Here is a 13,998-nt window from a genome sequence, read left to right on the forward strand (position 1 = left end):
AAGAAACGAGTCAGGAACACTGATGTCTAGTCCCGTCTCTGCCATTAACAAGCTGTATGACCCTGGGAAAGGCAATTTCCCTCAGTGGACCTTTTTCCATATCTGCACAATGATGGCTGGACTAACAGATTTTGAAGGAGACTCCTAGTCTCTCATTCTTTGTGTTCCTAACCCTGAGAAGATAATGAGTTGGTAGCATAATTCCATCAGTAATTTAAAGTCAGAGGTTATTTTTTAACTATGCTTTCTACATCAAGGCTGTATATTGTCACCCTGCTTATTTAACTTCTATGCAGAGTACATCATGAGAAACGCTGGACTGGAAGAAGCACAAGCTGGAATCAAGATTGCCGGGAGAAATATCAATAACCTCAGATAAGCAGATGACACCACCCTTATGGCAGAAAGTGAAGAGGAACTAAAAAGCCTCTTGATGAAGGTGAAAGTAGAGAGTGAAAAAGTTGGCTTAAAGCTCAACATTCAGAAAACGAAGATCATGGCATCCGGTCCCATCACTTCATGGCAAATAGATGGGGAAACAGTGGAAACAGTGTCAGACTTTATTTTTCTGGGCTCCAAAATCACTGCAGATGGTGACTGCAGCCATGAAATTAAAAGACACTTACTCCTTGGAAGGAAAGTTATGACCAACCTAGATAGCATATTCAAAAGCAGAGACATTACTTTGCCAACAAAGGTCCGTCTAGTCAAGGCTATGGTTTTTCCTGTGGTCATGTATGGATGTGAGAATTGGACTGTGAAGAAGGCTGAGCACCGAAGAATTGATGCTTTTGAACTGTGGTGTTGGAGAAGACTCTTGAGAGTCCCTTGGACTGCAAGGAGATCCAACCAGTCCATTCTAAAGGAGATCAGCCCTGGGATTTCTTTGGAAGGAATGATGCTGAAGCTGAAACTCCAGTACTCTGGCCACCTCATGCGAAGAGTTGACTCACTGGAAAAGACTGATGCTCGGAGGGATTGGGGGCAGGAGGAGAAGGGGACGACAGAGGATGAGATGGCTGGATGGCATCACTGACTCGATGGACATGAGTCTGAGTGAACTCCGGGAGTTGGTGATGGACAGGGAGGCCTGGCGTGCTGCGATTCATGGGGTCGCAAAGAGTCGGACACGACTGAGCGACTGATCTGATCTGATCTGATCTTATGCTTTCTAAAAAACATGACATCAATTTATCTTTGGCAGTTAACAGTGGCAGTAATAGTAATTGTTATCACTTATTGAATGTGTGGTATGTGTCAGGCATATACTGCTCTGTATGTGCTACCCACTTGACCTTCACACCCATGAGGGCAGTTATCCTTGTTTTATGTAAACAGATGATGGAACAGGCACAGAGGTTAAACAGCTTGCCCATGGTTACAAACGCAATAAATGAAAGAGAAGACTTCAGAACTGAGATTCTCAAGCACCTGCATGATGTGCCCTACCTCAACTGTGATCACCCTTCATGCTGGGCCCTGATCATCTGCTCAGCATATGGCAAAGGAAACACGAGTGTGGCTGGGGTTAAAAAGTTAAGGTGACCCCTCTGTAAAGCAGAGACTTGTGTACAGTGAGTGGCCCAGTTCTCCACTTCTCAGGACTGGCTACAAGTCAGGTTCACCCATCAGAGCCATTCCTCTGGGTCACATTCCAAATGGCAAGGAAGGGGTGGGAAGAGTTCAGCTCCACAGCTGTGTCCGCAACAACGCTCCAGTCACTGCCCCTCAGCTACGGCAGGCAACCCCTTCATGAAATAACCAGTGGGCAGCAAGACAGCCACCGACAGCCACTGCCCTCCAGAGCTCCAGGGGGCCGGACCACACCATACTCTGCAGGAAGCACATCTCATCTTCCCAGAGCTCAACTGGCAGCCCAAACCTGACTCTAACAGACACCTCCACCCACCGGTCGCTGAACAAACACTGCCTTCCACCTAAAGGGGCTCCATTGATGTCCCCTTCAGCAAGCACAGGGCCCTAAAACATCCTCTAAGAAAAAATTATTCTGAGACAAACAGGTTTGTCTTCATTTTTGCATTAATAAAACCACCACTACCACCACCACAAAAATGAAGCCCCTGGGAACTGAGTGGATGGAATGGTGAGATAGATGGATGGTAGTCATGTCGATGGGTAGGAAAGTCAGCTGGGGAGGAAGGTTTTCCCCAGACATCCCTTAAATCTTGTTCGTTCCCTATTCTCTCTTACAAGAGCTCCACTATGCAGGTCTGCGTTCTGCTCTATGAGGTCTAACGAAAGTTCCACTTCAGACCCCCTTCAAACTGTACCAAACAGCTTAACTCAGTAGGTAAGAAAGAGGCTGCTGTTTTGTATACATGAGCCAAGATGGCTTCTGTACATTGACTTCTAGGTTTATTTCTTCACAGCATACTGAGATGCACTGCTCAAAACCCTCCAACTCTTTACACACCCAATTATTCACAAGATGCCCCACTAAGCAGAGTTTTGGCCGTTTACAGTCTGTCCACACTGCATGCTCTGCAAAACTGCCCCATCATTTCTGAACCACAGATAGGAGAAGCCCGAGACTATACAAACCCCAGACTGCAGCTGCCCTTCAAATATCTCTAACCCACCAGGGGCTTCCTGCCCCCACCCCTGCCCCAGGTTCCCTTGTTTTCCTTCCTCCCCTTCTGGACTGTGGCCCCTGCGCCTAGGCCTCAGGATGGCTGCACACTGGGAGGGCCTCCCCACCCTGCAGGCAAACCTGTTAAAGCATTGCCTAAACAGAGCTTGTGGTGCTACTGACCCTGACCCATCACATCTTTCCCCTTGATGAGCCCCAAAGTCCCCTGCATCCCTTACAGCTGCAGTGTCCCTACTTTCACCCCACACTCTAGAATGCAGCTGGGCACACAGTGAATGCCTAGTTATTAATACTATTACTGAATGAACATATGGAGTCAGACAGACAGGGTTTAATCCTTGCCCCTTTGCTCTCTCTCCAGTTTGGGGCAAATTACTTTAACCCCTGACATTTTCCACCTGTGAAACAGGTATATGGAGAGAGACATAAGGATTAGTCAATCTATCTGTTTAACATATCTGACACACATTAAGGGTTAAGATATACATACAAGTGTGTTTTTCTATTATTAATAAAATGTACTAATATGTATTTTTTCTTATGTTGCCATATGTACATTTTATGTCCTGGGTGGAAAGGCCTGCCTCATGGTGTTTCCTATGGAAGAGTACAGTGGAGTTTTAAATGACATAGTCTTTTAGAGAACCAATAAAAAGTCTTCTTTTTTAAAAAAATTCTCTCCCCTCTGGTCTCATATAAAATTCTAAACATTACCAAAAAATGCTCAACAAACAGTAAATAAACATATTTTGGGGGCTCTGGATAAAATTTCATAGCTGCTCTTTATTCAAGGTTGAGAGGGAGTAAAAGATCTCACTGCACAGGTCCCAGGTACTTCATGAATATGGAAGGCTGACAGCTCAGAAAAGGAGGAAGTAAGCTGTAAAAGAGCACATAAGGTGAGACACATGAGCAATTATGATGCTGAAGTGGAAGGGTAAGGGGAGGACTGTCCTGGGTGGCAACAGTTTCATTTTTTTACATCCTTTGAAAATACCACCTCCCATCAAGCAGGCCTTCTACAAACCAGTCAGTTATTCTATAAAACGGGGATATGACCAAGTCAAGAAAAGAATACATTTCAAAGGCGAAGCAGAAGTATTGAGAATAATCCCCAGGAGGAAGAAAAATGAGGCCAAGACAAAAAGAGCTCAGAAGTTAAAAGTTCACACAACAGCCTTTCTGCCAGGCAATCTGGCAAGAGGTCCTACAGACTGGGGCATAACCTCTGAACCAATTTCACTTCAAGGAAATGTAACCCAAGTAAATAATTAAAGATAAAAGAAAAAAAGTTAGCTATGGGGATGTCCTACATAATAGCCAAAAAAAAAAACAAAACCCCAAACTAAAGAACAAAACCCAAAAAAACAAAGCTAGTTAAACTAGTACCACACAACGTGTAATGTTCAACCACTAAAAATGCTGTGGGGGCTTATTTACTGGCATAGAAATATAACCTTGATTATATTCTTGAGCAAAACAAGCACACAATAAAACAGAACATACAGTATCATGCTATTTTTTTTTGTAATCTCTAATTCTCTATATTAATATCCATAACTCTTGTATTTCCTACTTTGAATATCAGTGGTTATCTGTGGCTGGTGGTATCATGGGTGATTTAGTCTTTGTACTCTTTCTCCATTTCCTAATTTTTCCTTATTATTACTACAGCACTAGTATGTAAGAAAAACAACCTTTTGTAAAATTAAAAATCAAGCACCAAAAAATACAGATGAGCCACACAACCAAGGGCAAAGGCAGAAAATTGGAACAGTCGTACAAAGATGGATAAAGACAAGAATAAGCTAAAAATTTTTTAAAAAATTAAAACGTTTAATATTTATTTTTGAAAGGATATTATATCTAAGCAAGAGTAAAGTCTGCTTGTTGAGGCACAGTGAAACATGTTAATAGATGGGAAAAAAGACAACACAACCAACAGTCTCCACTTGGCATCCATTCTCCAGCTAGACAAACGGTCTTCAGTGGGGCAGGCACAGCAGATGCCCTCCTAAGGGCAGCGCACCCAACCACTCTGCATGCATTTGACTCTCTGGGACCCTGATGACTACTATCCCAAGGTCCTGAAATCAGTCAGGAACACGACTGCAGAGTTAGTGTCAGGGATATGTGAGAAATAAGACACCAGGTGAAGAGTGAGCAAACTAGAGAAGCACCAGCACCTGTTGTGCCTGAGGAGCCAGATGGAAAATCAAAACCTGGCTGCCTCTTCTCAGCTCTGCAACTGTGCAGGGATTTTACTAGCTTTTCTCAGTTTCAACTTCTTATAAAATGGAAAAATAACACATAAGTCCTTTAGTGTTGATGAGAACTAAATGAGATAATGCTTGTAAACCTAATTACATGCCAAGCACACAGGAGGCATTCAATCAGTACATGGTAGCTGCATTTGTATTTTATAAAAGACTGGGTCTAGAAACTTGCCACCATATGTTAAACTGAATTTTAATCCTTAATTTAAATTTGGGACTCTACAGAATAGACTGGCCTGTAAGGGGCAGGTAAGAAACAGTGATGAGCCATGTGGAGGGCAGAACTGGGGCGGAGAAGAAAACATCCTTTAGAACCTGACACTTCCAAGAACCACACCCTGGTAATGTAGGAAAGACTTCATTCCTTTTCCTTGCTGCCCTGGTGGCTCAGACAATAAAGAATCTGCCTGCAATGTGGGACACCTGGTTCCATCCCTGTGTTGGGAAGATCCCCTGGAGAAAGGCATGGCAACCCACTCTAATATTCTTGCCTGGAGAATCCCATGGACAGAGGAGCCTGGCAGGCTACAGTCCATGGAACTGCAAAGAGGTGGACACGACTGAGCAACTTTCACACTTCACACTCATTTCTTTTACAAGGGGAGGGACTCTCTGTGAGGAGAGTGACTAGAAACAAAACCCAGCAAGCTGTTCTATGTCTTACAGGGGTCACAAGAAGATAACAGGAATGCACACTTGACTCTCTGACAAGTTCCTCACTCCAAGGTTGCAAGGAAGAGTGTGCAGAGCTGTGGGTGAGCAGGAAGGAAATTAATGGCAACAGGGTTCAGCTAAGAAAACTAAGAAGGCAGCATCTGGAAATAAGAAGTACTTTCAGTAGACAAAGAAGAATATAAATAAACAAAACCCAAAGGCCACCTCTGGCCATCCATAAAAATTCTTTATCATTACAACAGTAATGTAACACCAGATGGTCAATACAGAAAGCAGACTGATTATACTCCTTGCAGCCAAAGATGGAGAAGCTCTATACAGTCAGCAAAAACAAGACCAGGAGCTGACTAAGGCTCAGATCATGAACTCCTTATAGCCAAATTCAGACTTAAATTGAAGTAAGGAAAACCACTAGATGATTCAGGTATGACCTAAACCAAATCCCTTACAATTATACACTGGACGTGACAAATAAATTCAAGGGATTAGATCTGATAGACAGAGTGCCTGAAGAACTATGGATAGAGGTTCATGACATTGTACAGGAGGCCGGGATCAAGAAAAAGAAACGTAAAAACACAAAATGGTTCTCTGAGGAGGCCTTGAAAATAGCTTTGAAAAGAAGAGAAGCGAAAGGTAAAGGAGAAAAGGAAAGATAAATGCATTTGAATGCAGAGTTCCAAAGAATAGCAAGGAAAGATAAGAAAGCCTTCCAAAGTTAATGGGAAAGACTGGAGATCTCTTCAAGAAAATTACAGATACCAAGGGAACATCTCATGAAAAGCTGGGCACAATAAAGGACAGAAATGGTATGGACCTAACAGAAGCTAAAGATATTAAGAAGAGGTGGCAAGAATACACAGAAGAACTACACAAAAAAGATCTTCACGACCCAGATAACCATGATGGTGTGATCACTCACCTACAGCCAGATATCTTGGAATGTGAAGTCAAGTGGGTCTTAGGAAGCATCACTACGAACAAAGCTAGTGGAGGTGATAGAATTCCAGTTGAGCTATTTCAAATCCTAAAAGATGATGCTGTTAAGGTGCTGCACTCAATATGCCAGCAAAATTGGAAAACTCAGCAGTGGCCACAGGACAGGAACAGGTCAGTTTTCATTCCAATCCCAAAGAAAGGCAATGCCAAAGAATGTTCAAACTATTGCACAATTGCACTCATCTCACACACTAGCAAAGTAATGCTCAAAATTCTCCAAGCTAGGCTTCAATAGTACATGAATCGAGAACTTGAAAATGTTCAAGCTGGATTTAGAAAAGGCAGAGGATCCTGAGATCAAATTGCCAACATCTGTTGGATCATGGAAAAAGCAAGAGAGTTCCAGAAAAACATCTACTTCTGCTTTATTGACTACACCAAAGTCTTTGACTGTGTGGATCACAACAAACTGTGGAAAATTCCAAAAGAGATGGGAATACCAGACCACCTTACCTGCCTCCTGAGAAATCTGTATGCAGGTGAAGAAGCAACAGGTAGAACTGGACAATGAACAACTGACTGGTTCCAAATCGGGAAAGGAGTATGTCAAGGCTGTATATTATCACCCTGCTTATTTAACTTATATGCAGAGTACATCATGAGAAATGCTGGACTAGATGAAGCACAAGCTGGAATCAAGACTGCCAAGAGAAATATCCATAACCTCAGATATGCAGATGACACCAACCTTATGGCAGAAAGAGAAGAACTAAAGAGCCTCTTGATGAAAGTGAAAGAGGTGAGTGAAAAAGTTGGCTTAAATCTCAACATTCAGAAAACGAAGATCGTGACATCTAGTCCCATCACTTCATGGAAAATAGACGGGAAAACAGTGGAAACAGTGACAGACTTTATTTTGGGGGGCTCCAAAATCACTGCAGATGGTGACTGCAGCCATGAAATTAAAAGACACTTGCTCCTTGGAAGAAAAGCTATGACCAACCTAGACAGCATATTAAAAAGCAGAGACATTACCTTGCAAACAAAGGTCCATCTAGTCAAAGCTATGGTTTTTCCAGTAGTCATGTACAGATGTGAGAGTTGAGCACCTAAGAATTGATGCTTCTGAACTGTGGTGCTGGAGAAGACTCTTGAGAGTCCCTTGGACAGCAAGTAGATCCAACCAGTCCATCCTAAAGGAAATCACTCCTGAATATTCTTTGGAAGAACTGATGCTGAAGCTCCAATACTTTGGCCACCTGATGTGAAGGACTCATTTGAAAAGACCCTGATGGTGGGAAAGATTGAAGGCTGGAGGAGAAGGGGATGACAGAAGATGAGATGGTTGCGTGGCATCACCGACTCAATGGACATGAGTTTGAGTAAGCTCCAGGAGTTGGTGATGGACAAAGAAGCCTGGCGTGCTGCAGTCCACGGGGTCGCAAAGAGTTGGACATGACTGAGCGACTGAACTGAACTGAACAACAGTAAACCTACTGGCAGTCAACTGAGGGGTAAGTTCACACATTTAAAAAAGGCAATAAACTAAGCAATTTGAACTATTAATCAAAGAAGACCTCCAATTTTTTCTCCATTTTCCTGTATCTTGATATTATTTTCTAAAGAGCTGCAGACAGCATTTTATCTAGCATTTTATTGCATCCTGGCTCCGTCATCACCAATGTGACCTTGGGCAACCTACATAACCAATCTGTGCCTGAGTTTCCTCAACTGTCAAAAACAAATACAGTTACTTCATAGGGTTGTTGTAAGGACTAGATAAGTTACATACAAATGCTCAGAACAATGTTTGGACACGACATATTTGTCATTATCTCCTTAAATTCCTTTAAGAATTTAAGTCACATTGCTAAGCAGAAGACAATTTTCTTTAAAAATTCCATTACAAATGAAGAGAGGAAATAATATGTCTCTAGAGGACTGAAATATTTAATAGGTAAAGGGACATCAGGTGCAGTTTCACTGATTGGATAATCAATAGCTACACTGGCCTTTTTATTCTTGGTGACACAGTCAGAAAATGTAATGTTTCTCACTCTCTCTTCAGGGCTCCAAGTGAGATTTATACGTGAAGATATTCAATAAACAGTAACTATTTTGTTTTTTTAACTTTTGGGCTTCCCCGATGGCTCAGTGGTAAAGACTCTGCTTGCAAATGCAGGAGATGTGGATTTGATCCCTGGGTCAGGAAGATCCCCTAGAGAAAGAAACGGCAACCCATGCCAGTATTCTTGTCTGGAAAATTTGATGGACAGAGGAGCCTGGTGGGCTACAATCCATAGGGTTGCAAAGAGTCAGACATGACTTAGCAACTAAACAACAAATTTTTCACTTTACTGTTTTTGAAAAGGTGATAAGAGATTTAGTATAAAATTCAAATAGGACAGAGTTTATGGGGAAAAGAGAATTTCCCTTCCTCTCCTGCTCCTGGCTCCCCAGCTTCCTGTATTTGAGGTAACACTGTCATCTCATTCTCAGTTCTTTCCAGAAATGAAGCATCACTTAAAACAAGGGAAAGCAATAGCAGACCCAACCAAATGGTTATTATTAGTCATGAAAATGCGATCAGGAGAAATCTTTAACAGAATATAATGCTCTACTGGTGAGAAGGGAAAAAACTATAAATTTATATTCAAAGCATAATTCTAATTCACTATAAACATATACATTAAAAACACAGAAGAAATATGTCCAAAAGTGGCTGTTTCTGTATTGTTAGATTAAGGTTGACCTTTTTTCCTCTGATTGATCAACTTTTTCAAAGAAAACTTTAAAGATGTTCTAAACTGAACATCTATTTCACAACCAGGAAAAAAAAAATTACTGTTCTATCATATATTCTTATTATTAATACTTAATACTGCCACCAAATCTGAAAACCCCATCCAGCTTCAGAATGTAACTTAAAGGTTTTCCATACCTCACATTTCCCAAAAGAATTGTGGGAAGATACAAATTATAACCATAAGCTGACAAGACTTTTAAATGAGCATTTCATGTCTTTCATCATCAAGCTATTGTTACTCTTTTCAGAGTAACTGCCTGGGGAGATCGCACATTTATTCTTAAAGGAAAAAAAAAGGCAAAATAACTCAATAAATTATTTTCTAAAGAAAGAGAACTTACACCTAGGCATTGAGGCGTCATTTACATGTAGGAAGGTTGGGGGGTGAGGAGTGGGTGGCGCTGACTAGGTTCTGCTGGGCTCTGGCCCTGAATGTTTAGAGAAGGCCCAAAGCTCTCTCTGGCCCTCGCGCTGGGTAACTGAGCATGTGGATACAGACCCTGTGGTTGAGGCTCACTGCACTTGGGAAAAAGGTCAACTCGGAGTTTCCCACACAAAGCTCAGAAGCTGCCTTTCCAAAGCCACCAAGGCAGTGATAACCTCTGTATCACTTTTAGTTCGTCATCTGTTCTCTGGAGCTCTGTGAAGTTTGAAGTTTATAGTCACCACTGGCACAAATGAGGAAGGGCTCCGAGTCTGGAAAATTGGAAGTAAGGAAAACACAGGGCAGTGGTTGTGGCACGTTCTACCCTGAACGCTAGTATTAGATACTGGGCACGCACAGCAGGCAGGGCCTCCCTCACACACGCACTTGAGGTCAGCTGCTGGGCAATCCCCACAGACAGAAACCTCAGGGAGTGGTGGGAGTCGGGGGTGGGGCAGAGGCTTCTGCAATTTAAAACAAAGGGCTACTTGGAAGCTATGACCCTATGATCTTCCCTGACAGGAGAACTTGGGCAGGGAACTCACAGAGAGGTCAACAACTGTCCTGATGGCCTTTTCTTTCCTCTTCATGAAGTCATCATCCTGCAAGACAAGAATACACAGGGATAAAACAAGTCCTGTGTAAAGACTGAGACTCAATTAGACTGCTCAGCAATCTTAGTTGACTTCTCATCACAACTTTGTCTGAAAAAGTCTCAATTTTCTAACAAATTGGAATACACTGAGCATGAAAAAAGTGAGGGCCTCTGTCAATGGCTCCAAAACAGACCCCTACAGCTGGTAAGAAAAAAAGGAACCACAGAGTGTAGAGGCGAAGACAAGTGTTCTCAGTTCAAATCCTCTGAGTTCTGAGACCTCAGCAAGTTACCTCACCTCTAAGCCTCAGCTTCTCCAGGGGCAGGAGCGACCATAAGGATCAAGAAGCAGAAGGCATGTAGTGCGCTGGGACTGGAATGTAGCAGGTATCTGACAGAAATCAGCAGTTATTGTTGCTGTGATTATTACTCAACTGCTACTACAGGTGTTTTATCCTAAGCAGATAGTCTCTTGAAACGCTTCATACAATTATACAGAAATATGCCTGGAGAATCCCAGGGAAGGGGAAGCCTGGTGGGCTGCCGTCTCTGGGGTCGCACAGAGTCAGACACGACTGAAGTGACTTAGCAGCAGCAGCAGCATGCTCATGTTCTTGTAATTTTAAAAAAGGTCTGGATCAAGTACCAAAATTGAGAGAAAAGGACAGAATTACAGAGCTTGGCACTCAGTGCCCATTAGAAGAGGGCAATTCAAATGAACCAGGAGGTCCAGTTTCAGTGCCAACCAGGTGGGTGCAGAGATGCCATACAGTTGGGTAGGAGCACAGGGGAGCCTGAACTTATTCTGTTTCTTCCAGGGGGTCCCTAACTGTGCATTCAGGTTCTCAGCTGGACAAGAAAAGAGCAGAACACTGACCTCAGGCAGACTGTAGGTTTTCTGGAACTGGGATATGGAGTAGGAGCGGATGTAGTCACCCATCTCTTCTTTTGTTTCTATAGCTCGCTTCACCAGCCACTGGGGAAGAAAGTGCAGAAATGTGAGCTGATGGGGATGAAACACGGTGAAGTAAAGACCAACTCAGAGATGGCACAGGTCCTGAACCTGAATCACAGAACATGAACTAACCAGGTGACAAGCAACCATCAATACGCACTGCTTTGCAGGGAAAACAGCCGCTGGGCATCTGGATGCTGAGATCAGGGGGACTGGAGCTGAGAGCCTCAGAGGAACCTTTGAGCCTTGCTCCAGGTGCCCAGGCCTCAGTTTCCTTCTCTGCTAAAGTGGAGGGCAGAGTATCATTTCCTTTCACCTCACAGAGCGACTGCGGGAGCAAATGAGACACAAGTCCCAGATGGCTCTGTAACTACTGGAGCCCAACAGCTGCTCCCCAAAGCTTCCCGTGTCTAATGGCAGACCTTAATGGACTCTCTCCATCTCGTGCTGCTTGTGCCACAGACCAGAGAAAGGAAAGAGAACCAGTGAAAATACCCAGCGTAACCCTTGTCTGATAGGTGAAAAAATCCCTTGGATATTCAGATTTGAGACCACGTGTGCCAAGGACAAGCCTCAGACCTCAGACGTAGCTTAGCACTCACAGCACTCATCCAACACTGTAAGGTAATGGGCACTGACCGCGTTTTACAGAACTAGAAGCTCAGAGAGACGACATCAATCCGTCCAGTGATCCATAGCCAGCAGCTGCTGGCCACAACCCGGAGGGTCCACCACCAGGACATAGCACGTCTGGGCTTCGTGCAATGCTTCCCAGATCTACGGAGCTGACATGTGCAAGGAGCCACTCCTCATGTCTGCTGACTTACAGCTCCAGGGAGCTGAAACATTTACCTGCACACACCCACACCCCACAACCTGGGGAAGGCCCAAGGACTCTAAGCATGAGAATGCAAAGTACAAAGACAACCTTTACTTTTCCTCCTGACTCTGCACTCATTCCCATTATTACTGAAGACCTTTCTGGAGGTGTGCCATGCTCTCTTCAGGGAGCTACAACATCTCAGGGGAAGTTTCTATACAGCTGTTGTGCTGCCTCAGAGGGCACAGCTGCACACAGCAGAGGGCTCCTGCTCAGGAACGGTGGGCAACTCAAGTAAAGGACATGCCAGGAAGCAGTTGCCCACAAAAGCAGTTCAGTTCAGTCACTCAGTCATGTCCGACTCTGCAACCCCATGAATTGCAGCACGCCAGACCTCCCTGTCCATCACCAACTCCGGGAGTTCACTCAAACTCATGTCCATCAAGTCGGTGATGCCATCCAGCCATCTCATCCTCTGTAGTCCCCTTCTCCTCCTGCCCTCAATCCCTCCCAGCATCAAAGCCTTTTCCAATGAGTCAACTCTTCACATGAGGTAGCCAAAGTATTGGAGTTTCAGCTTTACCATCAGTCCTTCCAAAGAACATCCAGGGCTGATCTCCTTTAGAATGGACTGGCTGGATCTCCTTGCAGTCCAAGGGACTCTCAAGAGTCTTCTCCAACACCACAGTTCAAAAGCATCAATTCTTCGGCCCTCAGCTTTCTTCACAGTCCAACTCTCACATCCATACATGAGCACTGGAAAAACCATAGCCTTGACTACACAGACCTTTGTTGGCAAAGTAATGTCTCTGCTTTTGAATATGCTCTCTAGGTTGGTCATAACTTTCCTTCCAAGGAGTAAGCATCTTTTAATTTCATGGCTGCAATCACCATGTGCAGTGATTTTGGAGCCCCAAAAAACAGTCTGACACTGTTTCCACTGTTTCCCCATCTATCTGCCATGAAGTGATGAGACCAGATGCCATGATCTTAGTTTTCTGAATGCTGAGCTTTAGGCCAACTGTTTCACTCTCCTCTTTCACTTTCATCAAGAGGCCTTTTAGTTCCTCTTCACTTTCTGCCATAAGGATGGCGTCATCTGCATATCTGAGATTATTGATATTTCTCCCGGCAATCTTGATTCCAGCTTGTGTTTCTTCCAGTCCAGCGTTTCTCATGATGTACTCTGCATATAAGTTAAATAAACAGGGTGACAATATACAGCCTTGACGTACTCCTTTTCCTATTTGGAACCAGTCTGTTGTTCCATGTCCAGTTCTAACTGTTGCTTCCTGACCTGCATATAGGTTTCTGAAGAGGCAGGTCAGGTGGTCTGGTATTCCCAACTCTTTCAGAATTTTCCACAGTTTATTGTGATCCACACAGTCAAAGGCTTTGGCATAGTCAAGAAAGCAGAAATAGATGTCTTTCTGGAACTCTCTTGCTTTTTCGATGATCCAGCAGATGCTGGCAATTTGATCTCTGGTTCCTCTGCCTTTTCTAAATCCAGCTTGAACATCAGGAAGTTCATGGTTCACGTATTGCTGAAGCCTGGCTTGGAGAATTTTGAGCATTACTTTACTAGTGTGTGAGATGAGTGCAAGTGTACAGTAGTATGAGCATGCTTTGGCATTGCCTTTCTTTGGGATTGGAATGAAAACTGACCTTTTCCAGTCCTGTGGCCACTGCTGACTTTTCCAAATTTGCTGGCATATTGAGTGCAGCATTTTCACAGCATCATCTTTCAGGATTTGAAATAGCTCAACTGGAATTCCATCACCTCCACTAGCTTTGTTCGTAGTGATGCTTTCTAAGGCCCACTTGACTTCACATTCCAGGATGTCTGGCTCTAGGTCAGTGATCACACCATCGTGATTATCTGGGTCGTGAAGCTCTT

The 13,998-nt window shown here is 43.6% G+C and overlaps 1 protein-coding gene across 2 annotated transcripts in view; it reads right to left on the bottom strand.

The window, feature by feature from the left end:
* The window catches only part of CCDC93 (coiled-coil domain containing 93), a 103,787-nt gene that overhangs the window by 72,790 nt on the left and 16,999 nt on the right, over positions 1 to 13,998 (bottom strand). For both annotated transcript variants that reach the window (XM_019973785.2, XM_019973776.2), the window contains exons 5-6: positions 11,204 to 11,302; positions 10,277 to 10,333 (exon numbers count right to left, since the gene is read on the bottom strand). In XM_019973785.2, coding sequence (XP_019829344.1) covers positions 10,277 to 10,333; positions 11,204 to 11,302 — 156 coding nt within the window. The remainder of the gene's footprint in view (positions 1 to 10,276; positions 10,334 to 11,203; positions 11,303 to 13,998) is intronic.

Source organism: Bos indicus, chromosome 2 (genome assembly GCF_029378745.1).
Source record: "Bos indicus isolate NIAB-ARS_2022 breed Sahiwal x Tharparkar chromosome 2, NIAB-ARS_B.indTharparkar_mat_pri_1.0, whole genome shotgun sequence".
Classification (NCBI taxonomy): Eukaryota; Metazoa; Chordata; class Mammalia; order Artiodactyla; family Bovidae; genus Bos; species Bos indicus.